Source organism: Cenococcum geophilum (assembly GCF_001692895.1).
Source record: "Cenococcum geophilum 1.58 unplaced genomic scaffold K441scaffold_14, whole genome shotgun sequence".
Lineage (NCBI taxonomy): Eukaryota > Fungi > Ascomycota > Dothideomycetes > Gloniales > Gloniaceae > Cenococcum > Cenococcum geophilum.
In genome coordinates, this window is record NW_027137572.1 from 1,929,439 (window position 1) to 1,955,349 (window position 25,911).

The following is a 25,911-nucleotide window of genomic DNA, read 5'->3' on the forward strand; positions in this document are numbered from 1 at the left end:
AACCGAACGACCCCTTAGTTTTCGCGATTTTATAAGGGGATTTCCTCCACGACGTAATAAAATTAAGTCTTTAGAAGTTTATAAATAAATCTTAGGGGCAACTTTATATATAAAAGGCCTTAGAATTGCACTAACGTGGTTAACGGGGTTTTGACCGCTCCCTAAGTTATGACCGCGCTAGCAGACCGCCTTCTTCTTATGGCTAGATTATTGCCTAAAGAAGTATACTGCCGCTTCAGAAGTAAACAATTAACTTTCTTACATCTCAACTCCACGAAATACACCACCAATCTATACCTATGCCTCGTTGGCCTTAAGCGCTAAATGCGGAAGACCGTATACAGGCTGCTCTTACTGCCTGGTAAGCAGGCGGCTTGTATCGCAGCCCCCAAGCCTACGCGGATGCCCATGGAGTTCCTCCTATTACCTTTTAAAAACGACTCTGGGGTAAACACTAATCTTACCAAGTTGCCCATACTAACTAATATCGTATAACTCTCGCTGGCGAGGCGGCAATTATTTAATACTGTATATATCTTGCCAAAGCTGGGTTTCCATGTTAATTCTATATAATTCGGATAATTGCCTCCCTCGTCCTTTAGCAGGAAAACTCTAACATCCCTTACTATTACAAAATCGCGCCACTAGGTAAAAATTGGGTATAATCTTTTCTAAGACGCCAGGAAGAGCTTCGGACTTACTATATATAATTAATTAGCTTAGAACGCGCTATTGCTAGCAATAATCCTACCCTAGTTAAGCGGTTTTTTGCCAACTACTCTAGGGCTAAGACCTAGTATAATATTAATAACGCTAATATGTGGAATATGGACGAAACTGGCTACGCTATAGGCTTTGCTTATAGCGCTAAGGTAGTTATATTAAGAGGCAATATTATTAATTTTAAGACAATTAACGGCTCTAGGGAGTAGGTCTTATAGATTAATACAATCGGTATATATAGGCAGACGATTCCACCGTTTATTATCTTTAAAGGACGCTAATATACAGATTCGCTATGGCAGGAAGCTAAGAAGGCTGTAGGGGAGTGTACAATTATAATAAGCGAAAATGGATGGTTAAATTAAGAGCTTAGCATGCGATGGCTAGAGCACTTTAAGCGCTATACCTAACGAACTAAGGTATAGAAGAGGGCAGCTAAAGGCGGAACTAATAGTAAATATAACGGCTATCAACTTCTAATTATGGACAGCTATAGTAGCCATGTTAATATTAAGTTTGTTAAGTTCTACTAATTAAAGAAGATTATACCAATCTGCCTCCCCCCGCATTTAACCCACCTCCTACAGCTATTAGACTTAGTTATATTTTTAGTTCTTAAGCGCCTATATTTACCTAAAGTTAATAAGTTCGCGGCTTATGGTATTACTGGTATTAATAGAGACTATTTTCTACGTATACTTGGTAAGATTTGGCCGTAAGTATATACTCTAGAGTTAATTAGGAGCGCCTTTAAGGCTACAGGTCTCCTTCCCTTTAACCTAAATTAAGCCCTTACACGCTACTCTAAACGGCCTACATCTATTAAGCTATCTACGCCTCTACCTTACTATACAGAGGCGATAATCCTATCCTCCCCTATGCATCCTCCCACGCTAGACAACGAGCACGCTTAAGCTCGGTACACGCATATAATCCTTTATCTAGAAACTACGCCACAGGCAATAAAGGTAGTTGTCTTAAAATTAATACAATATTTACAGTCTTTGGAGAAAGGCCTTAAGCTTATATAAGTTAAAAATAACAATCTTTAGCAACATACTAAGGAGAGAAAGGCTAAGAAGAAGCGTAAACGGAACGTGCTCTCTACCAAATCAGTTCTTACTTTAGAAGCAGTAAAGGAGCTTACTACTGCTAAAGAGGCTACGTAGAAGGCTAAAGAGTAAGCCAAGCTTACTAGGAAAGAGCTTAGAAAGGGTTGTTAAGTGGTAGTAGAGCTTGCTAAGGAGCAAGTTAAGGCCAGAAAGGCAGCCTGGAAAAGGGTTACTAATATAAAGGAGCTGGCTAAGGTTCACTATAGAGACGCAGGGGAGGCAGGAAAGGTGGCTAAGAAGGTATAGAAGGACTCCCTTACTGCCGCTAATATAGCTCGCAGAAAGCATACCGAAGAAGCTTAATTGGCAGCTAATATAGCAGCTAATTACGCAATGCTAAAACAATTAACTGCGGATAAGCTCTGGAAGCAGGCGGAGGAGTCCTCTACTGCTGCCGCTATGGCTGTAGCTCTTATTAAGCAACTTTAGGAGGCCGCCAAGAAGGTGGTAGAAGAAGCTGCTCTACTAGAGGATCTACAGGAAGGGCAGGAGGATGATGATATGAGCAATTCAAGCGATGAAGAATCCTCAGATAAGGAGCCCGAGTTAATTGGCGATATTTGGGGGTTAACTCAGTGGCTAATTGAACTCTAAAACACCAAAAATCGACTTTATATAGACTCTATTATATATATTTATGGCTTCAAGACTTTTTACCAACGATGCGATAACTTGTAATGGCTTTTGCTAGTTATTTACCACCAAATCAGCATTTTGGCGAATTTTGATTTTCAAATCGGTCATAACTCAGGGAGCGGTCAAAACCCCGTTAACCACGTTATCCCCTCCCAAATTTGAGATTAATTTTGTTAAAGTTAAAATTCCCGTTGTTAAAAGTATAAGCACCCTTATGTATGAGCCCGCATAAAGGCATAAAAAGCCTAAAATCTCATAATCTATAGAGCTAGATCTCCCGAGTAATTTAATATATTTTTTACCTTAAGAGACGTTGTAGGGATCTTAATTAATTTTGTTAAAAATTGTAAGTTTTCCTTATAAAAAAACGCTTGTGCTTCCATACAAATCTCGCCAAAGTCCTTCAGACCAAGAAATCGATCAAATATCCAAAGGAGATTGGCGCGCCAGCACAATCGATTTCTTAGTATGAGTCCACTGAGGTAAGGGTCGCAGCGACAACTCAGCTCGGTAATCATACATGGTTCTAAGGATTGGACCAATTAGATTGTCTCTTGATGGCCTTGCAGGTGCACTCTTGTTCGTTTACTGACCTACTCACAAGCATTAGAAATGAGAAGGGTTGTACTTATTCTTATACTAAGGCAAGTGTTCTAAATCATTAAATGGCTTTAAACGGTGGCGAATTCTGAAGAAAGTCTGTGCAGACGTCGGATAAAGACGGTCTAGATCGAGACCTGCACGCTTGTTAAGTATTACAAGTCGCAGTTTCCTCCATAAAGCCCTTTGTATCTATAATGCGCGGCATGTAGAGTTTCTGGACGTTTGCAACAGCTAGATGAATAGCCTCTACGTCCTCGGGATTAATATGAAGAAAATCGCCGGAGACTTGAGCTCGACGCCTGGTCGCCATGCGATCAAAGCTCTGCTAAATATGTTGAAAATGTCCTCTCTTAATAAACCCTTTAGTAAGGACATGAAGGATCGCTAGACACACTTTATGGAACCACACCACTGGGACATCCTAAAATCTACGGCACGTGATAGGTATTCCCGCGGGCCCACTAATTCAGCAGATGGTGTGCTGCAAGCTGCGGATCACGCTGTAGTCGACGATCTCTTCAGAAATCAGTATGCCGCTCCTGTGAGGTAATTGGAGCTCGAGATGATTTTGTTCTCCGGATTCCAGGGTGCTTGAGAACTGTTTTATGCTTTTACTCACTCCGTCGCAGGGCGAAAATCTTCCTTCGGTCATGCCGTCATTATGATGCACACAATCCGAACGCCGCTAGTAGGTGTATGGATCCGTTGCATTTTTGCAGCTGGTAGTAAACAGTCCGTATCTGCAAGGCGCGAGCTGGGTGTACAATGGCGCAACATATTCCTTAGCCAGAAAAGGCAGCTCCGATAGCTTTGTGGTGTTATAAGATTTTCGGAGTACAGCATTCAAGGGGAGGAGCACACGACCAACAAACTCAGCACAAAACCGCTCGAAGACAATCCAACTTCGTCCCTGGGTCAACTGCCACCAAGCTCGCAAACAGGAGCTGCGACAATATGACTGATCCGACAAATATTAGTGACAGTAAGCAGCCCGAAGAGGCCCACTCAACCAATATACTTGAAGAGGCTCCAGCCGGTGTGCTGGAAGAGGGCAGCTTAGATCCAGTCTATGAAGCTAAAGCCAGAGTCTTGAACAAAGCTATCCAGGATATTGGAATGGGCCGTTATCAATGGCAACTTTTCATCGTCATTGGATTTGGTTGGGCCAGCGACAATCTCTGGCCTATCGTTACCTCCTTGATATTTACTCCAATCACCAATGAGTTTCATCCAACCCGACCTCCTGTCTTAACGTTGGCTCAAAATATTGGACTGCTCGTCGGTGCTGTATTTTGGGGCTTTGGCTGCGACGTCTTTGGTCGACGATGGGCGTTCAATCTCACTATTGGTGTCACGGCTGTCTTTGGTTTGATAGCTGCAGGGTCGCCAAATTTCGCAGCAATTGGAGTGTTTGCAGCATTATGGTCCGTTGGCGTTGGCGGAAACCTTCCAGTTGACTCTGCCATATTTTTAGAATTCCTTCCAGGATCCCACCAATATCTCCTAACAATCCTTTCGGTCGATTGGGCATTGGCCCAGGTGCTCGCAACTCTAATTGCCTGGCCACTCCTAGGCAATCTAACTTGCCAAGAGGATGTTGTTTGTACAAAGTCCAAAAACATGGGCTGGAGATACTTCATGATATGCATGGGCGGTATCGCTATGATCATGTTCTTTCTGCGCTTCGTTTGTTTCACAATCTTTGAATCGCCAAAATATTTCATGGGTAAGGGAAAAGACGCCGAAGCTGTCCGAACTGTCCACGAGGTTGCACGAAGAAACGGAACAACATCGACCCTCACCGTCGAGGATCTGGAAGCTTTTAACGTGGGAGGAACGCAAGGCACGGAAGCGTCTGCTGCACTGCAGCGGAGGTTGGAAAAGCTGAACTTCACACACGTAAAAGCACTCTTTGCAACTAAGAGGTTAGCTTTCTCGACAACTCTCATCACGTTCGTATGGGCTTTCATTGGACTTGGATTTCCCTTATACAATGCCTTCTTGCCCTACATCCAGGCCACTCGCGGCGCAAAATTTGGTGATGGCTCTACGTACATTACTTACCGGAATTCCCTCATCATCGCCACCCTCGGAGTCCCTGGCTGCCTTCTTGGAGGCTTCCTCGTGGAACTGCCTCGCTTTGGAAGAAAGGGAGCTCTATCGCTCTCGACAGTCTTGACAGGAGTATTCTTATTCGCCTCCACCACGGCTGTCACTTCAGACGCGCTCCTCGGCTGGAATTGCGCCTACAACTTCGTGGCCAACATCATGTATGCCGTCCTCTATGCATATACCCCAGAGATCTTCCCGACCAAGGATCGCGGCACCGGCAATGGCATCACGGCATCTGCTAATCGGATTTTCGGGATCATGGCCCCAATCATTGCGATGTTTGCGAATCTTCAGACGGCTGCGCCGGTGTACGTTAGCGGTGCGCTATTTATTGCTGCCGGACTTCTTGTAATAATTCTGCCTTTCGAGCCGAGAGGAAAGGCTAGTTTGTAGTCAGTGGAGGAGAAGCTTTGATGGATGATCGGCCTTACACATTTTTCCTTAATTTGAGATACTGGTGCGGTCATGCTACCACGTAAGGCTGTACAGCTCGACATTAAAACAAACGAGTTTTTTTCTAAGTGGATATAATTTCGCTGGTCTTCCATTCGTAAGGCATAGAGCACAATCATATGTCCACCTAGCTGGTGAAATTCGATTACGTTCAAATCGGGTAAGAAAATAGAATATAGAAAAACCCTTATATGAATACTTTTATTCCAAAATTAGAGAAAGCAGTTATTGTCACAAATTTCGTGAAGCAGTGGAAAGTTGAAAGTTTGAAGCTGGGGAATACCGGTTTTGGTGGTTGCTCAGCAACATCGGCTTGGCGCTTTGTTGACAAACCCCCCAGGCTCATCCACTAAAGCCTGCCGAAAGTTGGTACACCATTGCTTGTCCATACAAATTTAATACCATATCAAAAAACAAAATGGAACCTCCTCCAAGGCCCTCCACCTCATTATTTGAAGTCTATTTGCGACTACGGCCCTCCGACGCTGTTGGTGCTGAGCGCTTCCTCAATGTTGAGCAGTCAGACCAAAGTAATCCAACGCACATCACCATAAAGCCCCCCTCAACAGACCACCGTAAACGCGCAGTTGAGAAGTTCGCCTTCACCAAAGTCTTCGAAGAAGATGCTGCTCAGCTAGACATTTTCAAAGGGACTGGCGTTGTACCGCTCATTGAAGGAGTACTTGGAACAGGAGGAAGAGAAGGACGAGATGGCTTGCTTGCAACATTGGGAGTTACAGGCTCTGGAAAGGCGTGTATATTATGAATTAAAAAGAGCCCTAGAAGTATAGCTGACTATGTATGCAGAGCCACACAATCCTAGGTTCCAAAACACAACGCGGGCTCACGCAGATGGCACTGGACATCCTTTTCCAAAGTACCGACACACAGCTTGTTCAGCCTACCTATGGCTCCTCTGTCTTCCCTTCACTGGCCGCAGCAGATGTATCTGAAGCGCAGCTTTTCCCTGCCGCTACCTTTCTCGACTCCCTCTACGGCGACAATCAGTCTGAACGCGGTTTCAACTCGCGGGCACAAACGCCCATGCCGGTATGCCCTTCGTTTCATAAACAGATCCGGACATATATACCAACCCCTACCCAAGCCCAACTTAACATACCCCACCCTTCCCTTAGCCAAAGTATATACAGTCGTCCTAGTACAGGGGTGCTCTCACCTCAAGAAGTAAACCCTTTCCCTCAATCAAGTATCCGACCCATAACCGGCGGGATTTCACGCATCACACGCAGCGTAGTGAAAATGAGCTCACCATATGTAAAGGAATACAGTTCGTTTCTCGGCACAACAGCGACGAGGCAACGAAATATACCACGACCATCCACGTTCCCACAATCTCCGGCTGTGCAAGACATTGTCGTGCCCATTGACCCGAATGCTGAGTACGCAATCGTGGTGTCGATGTACGAAGTTTATAATGATCGTATTTTTGACCTATTAACCGGGTCGGCTACGGGGAGTAAGAATGGCGCTCAGAAGAGACGTGCGTTGCTGTTTAAGAGCACAGAGCAAAGTCCAGATAGGAAGGTTGTAGCGGGTTTGAGGAAGATTATTTGCGGCAGTCTGGAGGAGGCACTTATGGTACTGGAGACCGGATTAGTGGAACGGAGGGTTGCGGGCACAGGAAGTAATGCTGTCAGCTCAAGAAGTCATGGATTTTTCTGTGTGGAGGTGAAGAAGAGGAATAAATCTAGGCGTGGGCCATGGACAGCGAGTACGCTGACGATCGTTGATTTGGCCGGTAATTTATACTTACTCCCACAAGACGGAGAAGGGCTAATTAGATATTACAGGATCCGAGCGTGCGAGGCACGCAAAGACTGCCGGGGCTACGCTTGCTGAGGCAGGAAAGATCAACGAGAGTCTGATGTACCTTGGTCAATGCATGCAAATGCAAAGCGATAACCAGGAAGGAAATAAGGTACTCTCCTCCTGACGTAACTTGGCCAATAACCAGCTAACTCAGATAATCAGCAAAACATCGTTCCTTTTAGACAATGCAAGCTCACCGAACTGCTCTTTTCCAATTCTTTCCCGTCATCTTCCACAACAACCTCACACCATCACCACTACCACAATAATTCTCAACACCGGAATCCACAGAAGGCGATTATGATCGTTACCGCTGACCCAGTTGGTGACTTCAATGCCACTTCCCAAATCCTACGCTACTCCGCCCTCGCCCGTGAAGTCACCGTGCCTCGCATCCCCTCTGTAACCAGCACCATCCTCTCAGGCACCACAGCTGTCGGCGGGAAATCACACCTAACAGAGGGCCGCACCTCACCATCAGCCGCGTACGAAGAGCTCGAGCAGGCAACGCAAGAAATCGCGCGTCTGAGCGAAGAAGTCGAAGTGCTGGCGCTCCGTCTTGCTGAGGAAACAGCCAGACGTAAAGCCGCGGAGGCGTCCTGGCGCGCAGCCGAAGATCACATGTTCGAGGTCGAGCAGGATGTCCGGGACGAATGCTTTGCTGAGATGGAAACACGTATAGAGGCGGAGCGGCGGCGGTGGAAGGGCGCGTGGGAGGAGGAGGCGGATCGGAACGATGAGCATTTGGATCGGAAGATCGAGGTGCTAGTTCAGGGGATCCAGGTCCACGAGGATCCGGAGCCTAGTGACGCAGAGAGGGTGGAGGAGTTGGAGCGAGAGAATGAGACCTTGAAAAGGAAAGTTGAGATGTTGGAGAGGGAGGCGCAGATGAAGAGCCCGACCAAGAAGCAGAGAGTTCTAAAAGCGAGGAAGTGGGAAGTAGATGTGGGTTTTGAGAGTCCCTGAGCGGGGTTAGGGGTGTTTGTGGAGCTGGGTTAGGTGTGGGAAGTTTGGTCAGATTTAGACATGACCTTTTGATATCAATACCATTGCTATGGCTTTTGAAGAAATAGCACTGCTTTACTCTGGGTTTCGTCTTTTCTTATCATGCTCGCATATTGACTCACCTTGCTTGCTCCAAGGTCTGAAAAAAATGCTAACATTGAGAGTCTGGAACTTAAGATGAGCTGTGATACCGAGGACAACGATATGCTCATGCCGCGCATTAGAATAAAAGCGCGAGCAGTACCTGGGCATCGTCTTCTGTGACACGTGACTGTATCATGCATACGAAAGAGACCCTCGCTCTCTGCTTCAACGCTGTATCCTCTAAGATTAAAGCCTACATAAGAAAAAGACTATCTCTTTCATGCCGGAGAACATGTGGCTTTCTCGCCTGGCCTCACTAGTATGCATGAAAGTCTTTTCAGCCTTTTATCGCTGTAATGGCGCCTAGCTTGAACTTTAACATAGCCAATGGGATATAAAGTTTTGCCGCGCCGCCTTAGCCCAAGAAGCCTTAAGAGGGAGGCGCCTAGCGTGGCCTGAATTCGACCACATTCTAGTCTCACTGGATAAGATAAGCTTCAACGGCTGAGGATCTCGAATTATGGCTTGCATGTTCCGCGGGATATACGGGCGCCAATTGCTCTGAACTAAGGTTACCCTCATACACAGCCAGCCTTTTGAGTGCAACGCCGCCACAAACAGCTCCTTGTGTAGGCTGTGTTAGACAGCACGATCAAGACGATCAAACTGACCCACGATAGTGACATTCTTAGGCTTCTTTACTCTATGAGGCACTTGAACACTATTTGGGAAATGCTCCTTTGTCTTCGGCCGGGTTCAAAAAAGCAATCAAACCTTTAATTCTATTTTAACGCCCTATGATGTTAAGTGTAATATGGTAAGCTGAGTGGTATGTTACGGTGGCTGCAGCAGTGACAGCTCACTTAGTCTGTGACATAACAAATAGGGCCTACATTCCTACCTCAGCCCTACCTTGCCGCAATGCGGGAGGCTTGCTGGGTCTCAATGCAGCAAGCCTTCATGATCACGCTGTATGCCAGCCACTTCAGCCAGCCGAAAACACTTTCGAAATCAGCTATGTTCAGCCCTAGTCATCGTTTTCAGTCCTCATGAAATACGGCTAATCGCTGCCAAATTATGGTAGCCCTTGGCTACTAAGATACGTCAATCAGAGGTGTGCGTTGTGCTGAGTGGCTTCAAAAAGCAACCTCAGCAACTCAAGCTGCATTATCACACTGCAAAACTAAGTTGCTGAAACATCAACTTGTATGGGTTGCTGCCGTCCTTTCGCGGGCACAAGGGATATATAAACAGTTGAGGACCTTTTGTCTTTGGCACTGCTAGTTACACATTACACGGTACGCATTTCAAATTAGCCAAATTGCAGTTCTCTAGCACTTTAATTCAAACGTTCAGTTATTTATTTCCAATGTCTCACCTATCCAGCATCCAGCCCTGGTTGATCCACAACCTCGAGACATGCACAAACGGCGCCTACAATCAGACACGCTCTGACTTCTGCAACGCAGCGGAGTATTGCAACTGGGAGCGACTGTTCTCCATCCTCGAATATGTCCAGAAAATGTACCACGAATCCTGGGTCAACTGTCCCACCTCCGAAGACGGGTGGGCGCCCCTCCATTACGCAGCATACGAGAACACGCCCATTTCTACCGTCAACAGGTTGCTTAGCATGGGAGCATGGCGTAGGTGTCACCGTCCTTATCTTAGTAACAAAGCTCACCGTGTACGTTCCAAAGGTTCTGTCCACACTGTCAGTACCGCTGGCACGTGCCTCCCAAACGATAGAATGACGGCCTTCGACATCGCGAAAGCTTTGAGACATAACGCACTTTGCGAAGTCCTTAGACCAGTTATTAGGCTTGCTGTCCCCGAGAATGTCCTGTGGAGATTGCAGATCCAGCTCCATCGGCTCATTTGCGACGAGATGAGCTGGTCGAATGATAGAGACACAAGACTACCGGAACTGAGCGTGCTGAGAGAAGGCAATGGGTATGGCTGGTTCCCTGTTCAGCCGGGAGTTAATGGCGAGGTTTGTCGCAAAACATTCTTACTGCGCGGCACAATGTTGAAATTTCTTATATGACACGCAGTGTATTGGTGCTGACTTTATGCATGAATAGGGTTACCTCTACCGTCTTGGCAAAACCGGCTTACTTGTCTGGAGCTGCAGCAAGGATGGCAGCCTGGAGGTGCAACGCAGAGTTACCGAGGTGGAGTATGTTGAGGTAGAAGAAGACGACTATGAGTATAATGCCGCGCCTTGGACGATGATAAACAGCGGCAGAGGTGGTGCGAATTTTGGGTTCCTGAGCGCTGGGGAGACCACGGTAGGATATGAGAGCGTTACAGAGACTGATATTGTTTACAACAGCAACATTAGTACCTCCAACTCAACATGCACGAGTGACAGCTATAGAACTTATGAAAGCTCCACATACGCCTCTGTTGATAGTGGAGTTGTTGATGCACAGGATGACGAGACGAGTTTTAGTTGGAGTGAAAGGGTTGAGAAAGTGGTTGTTGATGACCCGGATGACAACGCAAACTACAGCTGGGCCCAAGGGTGTGGCGATGGAATCGGTTGTGGCTCGGATGATAATAAAGGCTACAATTGGGGCGAAGGTGTCGATAACAGGATCTACGACGGTCCACATGACAATACAGGTTATGGCTGGAGTCAAGGATGCGAGACTGAAGGTTTCTATAACACTGGTAACAAATGGGGTCGAGATGACAATTCCGGCTATGCTTGGAGTCAAACAGGCCAAGGATGGGAATATTAATAGCCTGGATAGTAATGCTGCTGCAGTTGACGAGGATGAGGATAACTGCAAGCCTGGAGATGATGTATCTACACTAGCTCTAGTAGAGCCTAAGAATTGGCATGTATTATCTTCATTGGTGGACCGTACCGATTCATATTGGACATCATGGTCTTCCAAAGGCAAAGAAACTGGTGTGAGACATTGCGATGAGAATGTAAATGAGTTAGGAATTGCCTTACAAGTATCTCAGCTAGGCTCCTTCCCTACGAATTAGAAACAGCAGCCTTCTAAGTTCACTTGATTTAATGAAATTGCGTTGGTGGAGTGATAACCAGTTGAACTAGATTTTTTTGCTGGGACGGAAAGTTACATGATGGTGTGCTGCAAAAGCAACTTAATTCCTATATACCCAACGAATCTTCCATTTTCCCTTAAGGATTCGTCTGTATATAGAATCAAGCCCTTTTCTGCTATATATTCGAGATCCCTAGCCAGTGTAAGAGATGGATGGATTGGATCTGGATCTAAATCCAGTTAGCCTTAAATCCATTAAATCCATTGGATCTGGATTAAGATCTAAACTTTATCTATGCCCAGGCTTTAATTTTACCGTATATTAAGCCAATTCTGGTAATTTTCGCTACTTACACAATATAACGGCCTAGTATGGTTTTTAGTATAATCTAACTACAGCTGTTTGCTAAGCTCCACCGCATGTTACGGCTCGTACAAATGCCTCTAAACCGAAGCTTGTAGAATGCTGTATTACGAAGATACTAAGCTAAAGAGAAGAAAAAGGGGTCGCCAGGACCGATATAAATAAATATATAGGGTGAGCCGCTAAGGCGCTAGCTTTGGGCGGACTAATTATAGGTCGGCAGAATATGGCAGAATTTGGCAGGTAACGTGCGATAGCGCCGTTATATTACCCCCCTCTTTAAAAGAAAGCCTGCCCTTAGGCTTAGTTAGGAATAGGGTAGCACTAGGCTTATAAATATAGGATTATAAAATATAAGATAAGGAGATAAAGGGGATATAAGTATATCCAGACTAAGTATAAAAGGCGATTATAGGCTAAGTGTAACGAAGCCTTGTAGTAGGAACTATGGTGGACTTATTTATAGGCTGGGTATATAGGTAAATAAGAAGTTAACAATATAATAATAACTGGTGGAGTAGTTACCTAATAAATTAACTCTAATTATATTCTAAGATTTACTACAAAAGAGAGAACTATCTAGGTAGGGACTATAGTCCTTTAAATACATAACCGTACTTTTAAGAAATCCCCTTTATATATAAGGTACGTGTTATACGTATTATATATACGTTCTGTTTATATACTGCGTATACTACGTATAACGTTATATAACCTTAGCTACTATTTTTTATTATATAGCTCTACTAACTCCATTCTAAACTATGCCTAAATTAACTAACTAGCTTCTTTTAACTTTTCTCTAAGTAGTTATAATATTATACTTAAAGCGTCCGTAATACTATCTCCCTTCTTTTTATCTTTATCTTTAAAGATCCTAAATATCTTTAAGATGTTTATTAGAGGTATAATATCCGTCTAATTAATTTAGTTAATATTATTACCTATTATACCTAAAACTCCTTCCTCTTTATAGGCGTAACATTGTACTCGCACTATTACTATAATATTATCTCTTAGTGAGATTATACTATCTCTATATTCTTGCTGTTTAAAAGAGGGGTTAGTTTATATTATATTAGTAAGTCTATCTTCGCAATAACCGTTCTTTTACTTAGAGTGCACTAAAGCAAATATTTGTTTATCTTATAACGTTTGTTTTATCTCTAATACTAAATATACGTAACCTATTACTCTTAATAGTTATCTAGTTCCTTAACTAATTTGTTTTAGGGTCTTTTATTTAATCTACTACTATGCGGCTAGATAGTAAACTATTTTAAGCCCTTACTAAGTTAGAATGTTCCCGTAATATAGAGCAGAAGGCTTTTAAAGCCCGTATTACGGCGTCTACTTAGTTACTTCGTCTTAAGAAGGTTTATAAGAAGGTCTATTTTAAAAAGTAGAAACTTATAAAATAAGATTTATAGAAACTTAGTAATAAAAGAATAGATTCTCTTTTAACTAAGAAGGAAATAGATTTAAGTAGTTTGGCAACTACTCTTCTTCTTAGGTCCCCTTTAGGTAACTTATTTTTTGGCAATCTTTTCTTATTAATACTGCCTAACCTAATTTCTTCTGATACTCCTATACCTTTCTTATAGCGTTTTTTTAAATTTTCTAATAGCTTCTAGGTAGTCTTATTATAGCCTATCTACTTAACCTTATACTATGTTTTATTATTAATATCCTTATAACTAACAATCTTTAAAACTTGCTATTTATCTTCTTCTTATCCTTTATACGTATCTACTTTATAAACTAGTAGTTTAAAGTTTCTATATACTAGTTCTAGTATCGCAATATGCTATATAGGGTAGATCTTTATTTTAGCTAGTAGGTTTAACTTAAACGTAACTAGTGAAATTNTNTANNTAATTNTAAAAGGTCCTAGTNTNACGTNGTNNAANTTCTTACTTANTCNTTAACTCTTNAAANTTTTGTATAGTAGCCATACTTTATCTCCCTCCTTAAGATCTGGTCCCTTAGATCTCTTAGCATTATAGTACTTTTTTATTCTTTCTTATACTTTCTTAGCTAATTCTATAAGGTCTATATAAAGATTTATTAATATCTTTATTCTTTCTTTAGCTGTGCTACTCGTTTTCTTTACTTACTATAGTAATAATAATGTTCTTGGCTTATATCCATAATTTGCCTTAAATAGTAATATGCCTATTTCTTCTTATGGTGTTATATTGTATATAAACTATATAACTAGTAATAGCGATACCTAATTATTCTATGCGTAATTAATATAATGCCTTAGATACTATTCTAGCGTTTAATTTAATCTTTTTATTTAACCGTCTGTCTATAGATAATATGCGGTAAAAGTTACTGCTTAAACTCCTTACTCCGCTAAGAATACCTTCTAGAATACTGCTATAAATCTTAAATCTCTATCTAATATAATCTTACTTAGTGCTCTATATCTTATAAATACTTCTTTAATATAGATTCTAGCGATATCCTTTACTGAGATTTCTTCTGTGCATACTATAAAGTAGCCCTACTTAGTTAACTTGTCTACTATTACTAAGATTACATTATAATCTTATCCGGTAATAGGATCTCTTAACTTTAGTAACTTAATAATAAAGTTCTATAATATAACCTCCTATACTCTCTCTAGTATTTTAATAGGTTATAGCCCTTTATATAGCTTATATCTTATTAGTTTATTTCTTTAGCAATTTAGATACTCTTTTATTACTTTCCTTATAATATTCTAGATTCTATTAATAATATATTCTTCCTAAAGTCTTATTACTAAGCCTATTGCTCTATTATGTCCTTAAGTTATTCCCTTATAGAAATCCTCTATAAAATGCTCTACTATACTTTTTAGGATGTACTTCGCTTCTCTGTACTTATACAGTATTTCTTTTTCTAGATATTTTAACTGTTCCTTTAGCTATACTTTAAAGATTCTTTATACCTAAAAGCTTTCTAGTGTCTTATAAACTCTTCCTAGTTTATTATCCTCTTAAGTTGCTGCTAGTTTGGGGTAATTATACCTAATTAATCTATCCTTATCTTGGCGTAGTATTGCTCCTAATAGCTTCTTATTATTCTATAGTTTAGCTTTTCTGCTAAGTGCGTCTGCTCTTATATTCTTAGTTCCTTTAGTATACTAAATTTTAAAATAGTATTCTATAAGCATCTCTGCCTATCTAACTTATCTTTAATTAAGTTCTTTTATTGTTAGGAACCCTATTAGGTTCTTATAATCCGTCTTAACTATAAATAGTTTTTCTGCGCCTTATAAGAATGCTCTCTATTCTTTAAGTACTATAACTATCCCTAATAACTCCTTGTTATAGACGTTATAGTTTAACTCTAGTAGTGTTATCTTTTTACTATAGTATATTACTAGGTGCTATATATCCTTATACCTCTATAGTAAGTATACTCCTAGTATATAGTCCAATATATCCGTTTCTATAACCATATCTAGCCCTAGTTAATAGATTTTAAGAATTAGCTCCTAGGTAAATAATTCCTTAAGTTCCTTAAACAGCTTCTTTTATTTATTTTCCTATGCCTATAGTTTCTCTTTCTTCGTAAGCCTAGTAAATGGTTTAATGTTCTTTAACTATTATGCTTTAAACCTTCTGTAGTAGTTGTAAAACCCTAAGAATAACCTTAACTGCGTTATATTCTCTAGTTCTTACCAACTTACTATAGCTTTAATCTTCTTTAGGTCTATACTAATATAGCCTAGTTTAATAATATAGCCTAGTTTAATAATATAGCCTAGTTTAATAATATAGCCTAGTTTAATAATAAATCTAACAAAATCGGTCTTCCTAGTAAAGAACTCGTATTTTTTAATTGCTATTAGTATCTGTTCTTTTTATAGTCTCCTTAAGACCTATTTAACGTGTTCCCTATATTCTTCCTTAGTTATTAAGTAGATAATAATATTATTAAGGTATACTATAACAAACTTATTAAGGTATTCTCCTAACACACTATTAATTCTTTTCTAAAATATTACTGGTGTATTTATTAATCTAAATTGTATAACTAATAGTTTATATAGCCCTTTTCTTAACCTAAAGGCTGCTTTCTATTTATTACCTTCCTTAATTTTAATCTAATAGTACGCCTATCTTAGATCTATCTTTATAAAGATTTACGTATTACCTATCTAATCTTAAATCTTACTAATTAAGGGTAAAGAATACCTATCCTTCCAAATAATACTATTTAACTGCCTATAGTTAATGCATAACCTAAGTTTTCTATTTTTCTTTAGTACGAATAGTACTGGATAACCTACTAATAACTACGATAGTCTAATATATCCCTTTCGTAAGTTTTCTTAGACAAACTCTTTAAGTACGCTCGCCTCCTTTTAAGTAAGCTTATAGGTTAGAAAGAACCTTAAACTTATTCCTAGTTCTAACTCTATCTTATAGTCCTATACTATATAATCTACTAGCTTTTTACTTTTTAGACTCTATAGTTTCTTACTATACTTATAGTATCTCTTTAATATATAACTTAAGCCTCGCTTAGTCTCTTTATATATTACTCTAACTTAGTACTATACTAACTTAGTTTGCTATCGCATTTTATAGCGTTAAGTATTTTTAATATTAACCTAACCTATAATCTAATTAATCCTTAGGTTATATTTCTATAACTAAGGCATACCTAATACTGCCTTATCCCGTCCTAATAGTAGGATATTAAAAGACATTTTAATTTGTCTTCCTTTAATAGTTATCTAAATAGGTCCTATTTTAAGATTAATAATCCCTCCTCTATAGGCTATTAGATCTCCTAAAATTATAACTAATAGGTAAGGTTACTCCTTCTATTTATAAGGTAATCCTATCCTTTTAACTACTACTAGTAAGATGTGGTTCCGTATTACTCCACTATCTATTAGTGCTTTAAACTACTAATCTTACTAATTAACTCTTAGATTTAGATATTGTCTTTAAATTCCTTTAAGGGTCTAAAGCTCTATTACTAGCTCCCTCTAGTCTTATAGGCCTCTACTTTTCCTAACTATTAGCTACTTAATCCTAGTATACTTAGCTTATTCTTTAGCTAATACTTAGTTTACTTTTTATCTTTAATATACTATAGACACGTATTCTCTAGGCATTCCTACTACTATTATTTATCTAAGTATTCTTCCGTAAGGAATCTTTTTAGTTAAAGTATTAAGTCTCCTAACTTCTAAACTTCTGTTAAATACCATCTATGTATATATTTAGCATTTCTATACTATTGCTTATCTAGCGCCCAATATATCCTTATAGGGTATTTCCGATTCTTTTCCTTTAAATTCTTATACATTTTATATATATTATCCACGCATGCAATCTATAATAGCGTATAGTATACTAGGTGCTTTAGGTTAACTCTTAACTCGTCTTTATCTTTAAGTTTAAACCTTTATTATGCTAATCTAAACGTTATAACTTTATTCGCGGGTACTAAGATGCGCCTCTTACTTCTCTAGTCCTCTAATTGTTCCTTTAAATCCTTTAACATTATAATTAAGGCTCCTTTAATATAAGTTATGGCCTTTTCTATAATGGGGTGGTCTTAGATAACTTTTTTTATTTAACTATATATAGAAATCTTCCTACTTATTGTTGTGTCGTTACCTATACCACTTTTAGTATAGCTGTTAGAGTGTATATAGCTTATCCGTAAGAAAGTATCTTCTTATTACTACGTTATAATAGCCCTTTATATATCGTTTTTTAAACCTAGTAAGGATCCCTAGATCCTCTTTATTCTCTAGTTTAATAAGCCACTTAGCTCTTAGTATGCCTGCCCTAGGCCTATTAGTAATTCTTTATATAGGTGCTCTATCCCTTATACGTCCTAATATGCTAAATTTCTTATCTAGTTTCAGTTCTTGCTATGCGGTAATTCTCTGTCTAAATTCTTCTATAGTTTCTTTTAGTTTGCGTTTTATAAATAGATCCTTAAAGTCTTCTTACTTCTAAATTTTAGTATTAATATTTCAATCCTATTGCTAAGCCTTGCTCGCAATTTCTTTAATAGTCCTTATTTATATATTAAAATCTTGGTCTTATAGGATTCTTAATCCTAAGCTTACTTCTATCTTAAGCTTTACTTTAGCCTTAGTCTAACTAGGCTTACTTAGTGTTCTTATCTCACCTTAAAAGTCTTAAATCTCACTTATCTTATCTTAAGAATCTTATACCTTTAGGAAACTTCGTCCTAAGCTTATTTGTATATTACTAAACTAAGCCGTTACTTTACTCTATCGGTTATTGTCTATTATAGGTCCTTAAGCTTACCTTATCTCATCTTAAGAATCTTAGTTGTTTTACATCTTATCTTAAGAATCTTAAGCTTTTAGCCTTTTGCCTTTATTAAGTACTAAAGTAGTTTACTATTTTACTTCTCTTATATTTTATAAAGCGATAGATATCGTATCTAGTAGGGTTTTAATCCCTACTAATATTCCCTATTTTATAGTAAAATTATCCTCTACCTCTTATATAATATCTCTAAGGTCTATATACTCCTAGTAAGCTGCCCTTATCGCCTTATTATTATAAAATATTTCGCCTATATTAAATTTATTGTCCTTAATATCCGATCTGCGAACTAGTTTATTAGTTCCTTTATATTCCGCTAAATATAGCTCCTATAGCTAATAGCTTACGCTATACTTAGCGTTCTTATAAATTTGGTATGCGTTATTATAACAAAACGCAAAACTTTTAATTAAACACTCTTTTATTCCTCGTAGTATATTATTATCCCTTTATACGTATATATAGTCTGCTAGTCTTATTCCGTTTACTATATAGTAACTCTAACCACTTTTATAGTCTTTAACGTAATAACCCTATTTTNTATAATTTATATAAGCTTCTTCTTTAAACCATTTTTCTTGCTATAGAGTCCGCCTAAACGTCTTCTGCTGCTAAAATCCCTAGTTTAGCCTCTACTTCTTAAACCTTTAATTACCTAATTCTCATCCTCTAGGTTTCCATAATTTCTTATTCTATTTCCTAGATTCTTTAGTACTACTTAGGTCTATTAGCTCTGCGCTATACTATAATTTCTAACTTAGCTTTAGTTATTGCGTGCTCTACGCCTTATATAACTATAGAACTCTATCCTAGCCTCTCTTAGCCTACTCCCTTTAGTAGATCCAATTATTAATCTTGATTACTTAATCTATTAGTTCCCGTAGGGTTTCCGTACCTTTTATTAGAATAATTACGTCCTAGACTTTAGCCTTAAGTCCTTACTTATACTGTGCTATAAGCGCCTTATTATTCTACTTAACTTATATTGCTAACGTTTAGAACTATATTATATACTTAATTGCTAAGGTCCTTTACGTAATGTCTTAGAGTTTTCTTTCCGCTATAGTTACTGCCTTTAGGTCTTTAAATATCTATATAAGTTGTTCCATAAACCCTTCCTAGCTTATAAATATAAACCGTACTTTTTAATTAGTAGTTGTTATTCCATTCGCTTATATTTCTATAAGGTAAGGCTTAAACCACTTAAGTGCTCTTCCTAATAGGAATAGTCCCGTATACGCTATTCGATCTATAGGTATTAGTAGCTTTACTCCTTCTTGCGTAACCTTAAAGTACATTTATATAAGAAATCCTTTAAGCTTTAACCTTTCTCCTAAGTACCTCTTAATTAATAGTAGCTTAATTGTAACCGACTACGGTACCCTGCCAAAACACTACCTTGTCTCACTAGCGTACCACCTTGTTTCAGTTGCCTAGCCCTTGACTCGCTCACCGACTCGATCTACTTTCATGTATTTATACCACTTGATTTCCATAGATTTACAATCAAGTTGCTCGTTCAATTACCCACACACTGCAAAGCTTACATTAATCTTTGCTACTCCTATCCCGTTAATCCTATCTTCTAATATTATATTATTTTCTATTAACTAGTTAACTATCTCTTATAGTTATTTAACCGTTATAGGTTACTATAAGTTAGTGTCTACTATACTAGTGTCGTTACCTAACCTTAAAGTAGTTGCTGCTGTCAATAGCGTTATAGCTAGTGCTTTTAGTGGCATATTATTCGACTTTATTAATATTATAACTTTAGTAGTAAATATATAACAAAGCCTTATAGCAGGAACTACGGTAAACTTATTAATAGGCTAGGTATATAGGTAAACAGGAAGTTAACAACGTAATAATAACTAGTAGAGTAGTTACCTAATAGATTAACTCTAATTATATTCTAAGATTTACTATAAAGGAGAGAACTATCTAGGTAGGGACTGTAGTCCTTTAAATACATAACCGTACTCCTAAGAAATCCCCTTTATACGTAAGGTACGTATTATATATATTATATATATATTCCCTTCGTACACTATATATACTGCGTACAACGTTATATAACCTTAGCTACTATTTCTTATTATATAGCTCTACCGGCTCTATCCTAGACCGTGCCTAAATTAACTAACTAGCTTCTTTCGACTTTTCTTTAAATAGTTGTAATATTGTACTTAAAGCGTCCGTAACACTAAGTGGAAGCACTAGGCTAAAAAGAGTAGCCGCTAAAAGTCTTAATACGGATCTTAACTAATTAGATAACTTTAACCGGCGGTTAAAGTTGCTAAATATCTAAAATTTTACAGTACTAGCAGAAAACGGCAAAAAACGGCAGATAGCTATATTAGGGCTTTAGGGCGTTTTTATCCCTATATTTTTCCGGTAACTTATTATCTTTATCCTACTAGCATTCTATTTATTTATTTAGGTACTTTAAAGGTTTAGGCGCCTTAGGGTATTAATTATAGAACTTTTTAAGCCTTTAGGGGCAGCCTATAAAGTTCTACGTAGGGTACTAAATTAGGTTAAGATTATAGCCCTTTTATTAAATATAGTATTTTAGCGTTCCCTATACTATCTCATAGGCTAGTATTTTATCAACTTCCTATTTATTATTACCGTTTACTTAAACTAGTAGGGGAGGCTTATTCTTTTATCTAGGTAATAGGTTGTTTATAGCTTTCTATAACTTATTTAGTAAGAAAATAAAGTAAACCCTAATTAAATCTGGGAGCTTTATTTTATATAAGTTACCTATCTTCTTAAGAACCTTATACGGTCCTACTATCTAGTAGTTTAGCTTATAATTAGGTTGTTTAGTTTTCTAATTCCTTATTATAACCTAGACTATATTACTAGGGGTAAAGTTAGGCTCTTAATAGTGTTTATTTGCCTACTATTTTATTAACCTTTAAGCTTTTTCTAGGTTCTTACGGGCTACTATTTAGGCTTCCTTTAATTATTTAGCGTACTATTGGGCCTTAGTATAGGATAGCTTCTCTTATATAGTTTAGGGTTTTTCTAGCTTTTTTTAGTTAAAGCTTATATAGGGTAAGTATCCTATTTCTAGCTAAATTAGGGCAAACCCTATAAAGTTATAGGGTAGGGTTACTTACGCGTAGTTTATTAAGAGTAGTAGTTCTAACTAGTTATTCTAGAAATAGTTAATAAAGGGCCTAAGCCTTTAGTCTAGGTACTAATTTATAATCTTTATCTAACTGTCTATCTAGGGGTAATAAGCTATAAAAAGCTTTAGCTTAATGCTTAGAATTTAAGTAAACTTATTTTAGAAGGCTGATATAAACTATAGCCTATAATTAGATATAATAGTATCTAGTAGTCCGTAGATTTAGTAGACGTAATAAATATATAGCTAGGCTACCTCTTTAGTATTAATATTTTTATAATAGGGAATTAAAAATAGGCGTTTACTAAAGCGGTTAACTATAACTATAACTATATTATATCCGTTACGGTTCCTAAGTAGTTTATAAAAGTCTATAAAAATATACTACTAAGGACGCTCTAGTATTAGAAGTGGCTTAAGTAGTTCTAGGGTCTTATTATATAGGATTATAGCTCTTTAGTAGTCTTCGCAGTTCCATATATATTAATTAATATCTATAACTATTCTTAGCTAGTAGTAGCGGCAGTTAATAATTTTATAGGTTTTATTCTTACTAGAGTATGCCGTAAAGACTTAGTAATAAGCTTTACGGATTAGTTTAGTCTATAAATTATTAATATTAGGGACTATAAGCCGCTCCTAGTATAGGAGTAATCCTTCCTCTATTTTAAAATTGGGGTCTCCTTTTACAGCTTATTTATAAAGGGCCCTTAAGGCGTTAGCCGTGCGGTTTATAGTTAGGAGGCGGTTAATTAGCCCTATTAGCTTATTTAAGGACTTCTTTATTAGTACTAGCTTATTTTACTAGGAGTCTAGCTCCCTATGAATCCGCGGGTTAAGCTATTTTAGATAAAAAAAGGGCGCGCGTTTAATATTAGGTCTTTAGCTTATCCTAAGGTCCTATATTTTTATTCTCTTTAGGTTAAGGTATTAGCCTTAAAGTTTTATTTACTAGAATAATATATAATTATAAAGAAGAATTAGGAGAGTATTTTAGCCTACTAGGCTTATTATTTAGTAAGCTGCTTTATAGTTATAAAGTATTTTAGGGCTTTATAATCTATATATATCTTAATCCAAGAGTTTATACCTTTAAGCTCTATACGCTATTAGGATAGTAATTAAATAATAGCTAGCATTTCTTTATTGTAACTTTATAGTTATACTTAGCTAGGTTTATTATTTTTAAGAAGAAAGTAATAGAGTACTATTTACTATTTACTATCTTATATATACTGAATTAATTAAAAGCAGGGTTTTGGATTGGTTTAGAAATGTTCAGGTCACCTAATAAGGAACGTGCTTTCCACGTACTACCCCATTAAATTCGACCGACCGACCGTCCCTTTTATACTTACGATGTACCTACCAGTACTACCTAGATATAATTTCTATTAGTATAGATTTATAGAGCTTGCGAAGCGCTTTAAAATGCTATTACTTTTATCTAAATATCCTAAGTATAAGTAGACGTAGAGCTTTATAGAATAAGGGGGAGCCGTGCACGGAGCCTATTAAATTCGCGACCTCGCAACCTCGCGACCTCTTTTTTACCCCTACCCCTTCTTCTTCTTCTATATTACTACCCTAGTTACTACTCTCTACCTACCGCCTAAATGCCTTCCGATCGTTTATTTTGTACTACCTATAAGTAGTATTGCTTTCCTACTGACTTTATAACAAACTGTCTTGGAGCTCCGTATAAGACCTATAAATTTTATAAAGTTAATCCTTTATTTACTTTTTTAACCTACTACCTTTCTAACTCTCTATATATAGGAGAAACGAAATAGACGGTCCCAATGACGTTTAGCAGACCTCCTATAGCCTATAAACTAAACTATAGCCGCTACTGCCTCCGTTACTGCTTCCGCTGCTACTTCCGCCGCTGCTTCTCCCCTTATACCACCCGTATTAATCTAGCCGCGACCGCCCATACTAATCTAGCCGCGACTATTTGTATTAATCTAGCCGTAACCTACTACTTTCCGCCCTATTATAGAGTAGCTAGATTATCTAGATCGTAGTCCTACCGTCCGCCCTATTATAGAGCAGCTAGATCTTGGCCCTATAAACATTATCTACAACTTTTACGCCGCTCTATATTAGATTAATAAACGTATTAGTATATTAAAACCTAGTAACCCACGGTTTAAAGCCTGCTATAAGCATAGTAATATAAACCTCCCTCTATTCTAGCCTCCGCCGGAATATCTACGCGGCCTTTTAAAGTCCTATAATACTTCTGCTAGGTAGTTTAGGGAGCGGCTCCGCGCATATAATATAGCATTAGCTTTTACGTCCGTAAACTGTACCGTTACTAACTATAGTGTAGCTTATAGCGGCCTAAATTGCTTCTAGATATATAGTAAGCTTTACTATCTATAGGGCCCGCTAGAGCCTCCTACTAACGTTACTCCGTAGTATACCTAGCTATACTTTTATAACCCTAGCTATGCCATAGATGTCCGGCTATAGGCCCGTCCTAATACCTAGCTAGATGCGACTATTCTATAGTGCCTTACTGCTATGCTATCTGAGGTACGGAACCCTTTTATCGCCCTCTATTAAACTGTAAGGGAACGGCTTTAGGATTAGCCTATAACGACCCTATTACGGATTATCTTAAACCTATAAATGCGGCTTATCTTAGAGGCTAGTGTTAATCGCCACTATAAGAACCTACTAATAAGTAATAAGGTGGCCGTTATTATACCAGACGAGTACGGTAATACTAGCTTCTGCGATATTATACTTGCGGAGCGTTATACGCCTAATAAGTAGCAGCGATACTGCTGTATTAACTTAACGCATACTATATATATGCCGCTCCACTACGTACTGCTCTTCCCTTACGGTGATACTGGCTAGTACTAGGGTCTCTAGCTACGCGACTCTAATTAAGCCCGCCAGCGAGCCCGCTAGTAAGACCGTTTAATATAGTAGGCATACTTTTAATTCTACCTATATATCCGTAACAACTCTAGGTTAGTCCCTTTTACCTATTACCAGCTATTTTAGTAGTATATCGTAGATATATAGGCGCTATATAATTAAAATAAGCTTAACTAGATCCGCTCCCACTAATTAAACCTCTATATAGAGCTGTATAATAGCGTTACGGATGCTCTTACCCGCTATAATCTAGACCCTTAATTATTAGGCCGCCGTATAGTTCTTTTATTAAGTTTCCTTAGCGGAGCTCGCTTTATTAGCTAGTGCTATTAGGATTTAATAGCTATTATCCATAAATACGGCCGTCTAAGTATATTTATTACGTTTACTGCTAACCCTAAGTAGGAAGAGATTACCCGCGAGCTACTACCTAGCTAAACTACTATAGATAGGCCCGATCTAGTTATACGCGTCTTCTATATAAAAGTTGCCTACCTCCTATACAACCTAAAACGGAAGTAGATCTTCGGCTAGTACCGCGGCTCTATTTAGACTATTAAGTACTAGAAATAGGGCCTGCCCTATTAGTACCTACTACTCTTCTTATATCCGTATAACCGCGATAGGCTACTAGACCTAGCTGTTATTAACCGTTTTATATCCGCCGAGCTTTCGTAGCTAGAGGATAATCCTACTAGTCGTCTTACTAAGATTATAAAGTCGATAATAGTTTACGGCTCTTGCGGCTCCTAGAATCCGCGAGCCCCCTATATAGTTGCCCTAGGGCCAGGCCTTCCGCTAACCTACTTAAAGCGGTACCCTAAGCGTTTTAACCCTACTATTGTTATATATAAGGACGGCTATCTAAAATACCGCCGTTATAATAATCTGCGGTTATAGTCTATCCGCTTACTAGGGGGAGCTATATTTAAAATAGATAACTATTAGATTATTTTGTACTCCCTATATCTAACTATAAAGTATTATACGCATATAAATATTAAGATCTGCGCCTCTATAAAGTCCGTTAAGTATATCTATAAGTATATATATAAGGGGAGCGACCGCACTACTTTACGGCTTATGGATGGCGATAAGGTAAGCTAGTATTTATAGGGCCGTTATATCGGCCCGTCTAAGGCTATCTAGCGGCTATTTAAGTTTCCCGTTTATAAGGAGTACCCCCCCGTAATCTAGCTTACGGTGCACCTTCTAGGTAAGCAGCCTGTATACTTTTAGCCTAATTAGTCTATCAAGGAGATTTAGCAGCGCCTTAAGCTCTCTCGCTCTATACTAACGGCCTTCTTTAAGTATAATGCGGAGTATAACGATGCCCGTAACTGCCTATATTAAGACTTCCCTAAGCGGTATACCTTTATTTTAAAGTAATAGGAGTAGCGTTTACGCTAGTAAGGCTTTATAATAGGCCGTATATATTACTGCAGTCCCGTTATAGATAAAAGGTTCTACTTACAGCTGCTACTAACGTCCGTTCCTAGCCCTACCTCCTTTAAAAACCTCCGTACTATTACTAGTATAGTCTATTTAACCTTCTAGGCCGCCTGCGTGGCCCTAGGGCTACTAGAGGATAATTATAAGTGGATTA

The 25,911-nt window shown here is 38.6% G+C and overlaps 4 protein-coding genes across 4 annotated transcripts; all 4 read left to right on the forward strand.

Moving 5' to 3' along the window:
* Positions 1 to 1,262: 1,262 nt before the first annotated feature.
* On the forward strand, positions 1,263 to 1,442 carry K441DRAFT_553865 (uncharacterized protein; the record flags this gene model as incomplete). The annotated part of the gene is made up of 1 exon (XM_067643202.1): positions 1,263 to 1,442. A coding segment is annotated over one exon (180 nt), but the record flags the coding sequence as incomplete, so codon positions are not given.
* A 2,142-nt stretch (positions 1,443 to 3,584) lies between these two features.
* On the forward strand, positions 3,585 to 5,828 carry K441DRAFT_657658 (sugar transporter-like protein). The gene has a single exon (XM_067648220.1). It carries the CDS (start codon positions 4,029 to 4,031, stop codon positions 5,577 to 5,579), a length of 1,551 nt encoding a protein of 516 aa, XP_067505757.1. The 5' UTR covers positions 3,585 to 4,028; the 3' UTR covers positions 5,580 to 5,828.
* A 178-nt stretch (positions 5,829 to 6,006) lies between these two features.
* Positions 6,007 to 8,573, forward strand: K441DRAFT_657660 (kinesin). Its single transcript, XM_067648221.1, has 5 exons — positions 6,007 to 6,390; positions 6,447 to 6,689; positions 6,921 to 7,398; positions 7,451 to 7,578; positions 7,632 to 8,573. Exons 1-5 carry the CDS (start codon positions 6,058 to 6,060, stop codon positions 8,433 to 8,435), a joined length of 1,986 nt encoding a protein of 661 aa, XP_067505758.1. The 5' UTR covers positions 6,007 to 6,057; the 3' UTR covers positions 8,436 to 8,573.
* A 1,354-nt stretch (positions 8,574 to 9,927) lies between these two features.
* On the forward strand, positions 9,928 to 11,305 carry K441DRAFT_676161 (uncharacterized protein; the record flags this gene model as incomplete). Its single annotated transcript, XM_067650925.1, has 2 exons — positions 9,928 to 10,551; positions 10,643 to 11,305. The coding sequence occupies 2 exons, from the start codon at positions 9,928 to 9,930 to the stop codon at positions 11,303 to 11,305; spliced, it is 1,287 nt and encodes a 428-aa protein (XP_067505759.1).
* Positions 11,306 to 25,911: the final 14,606 nt, after the last annotated feature.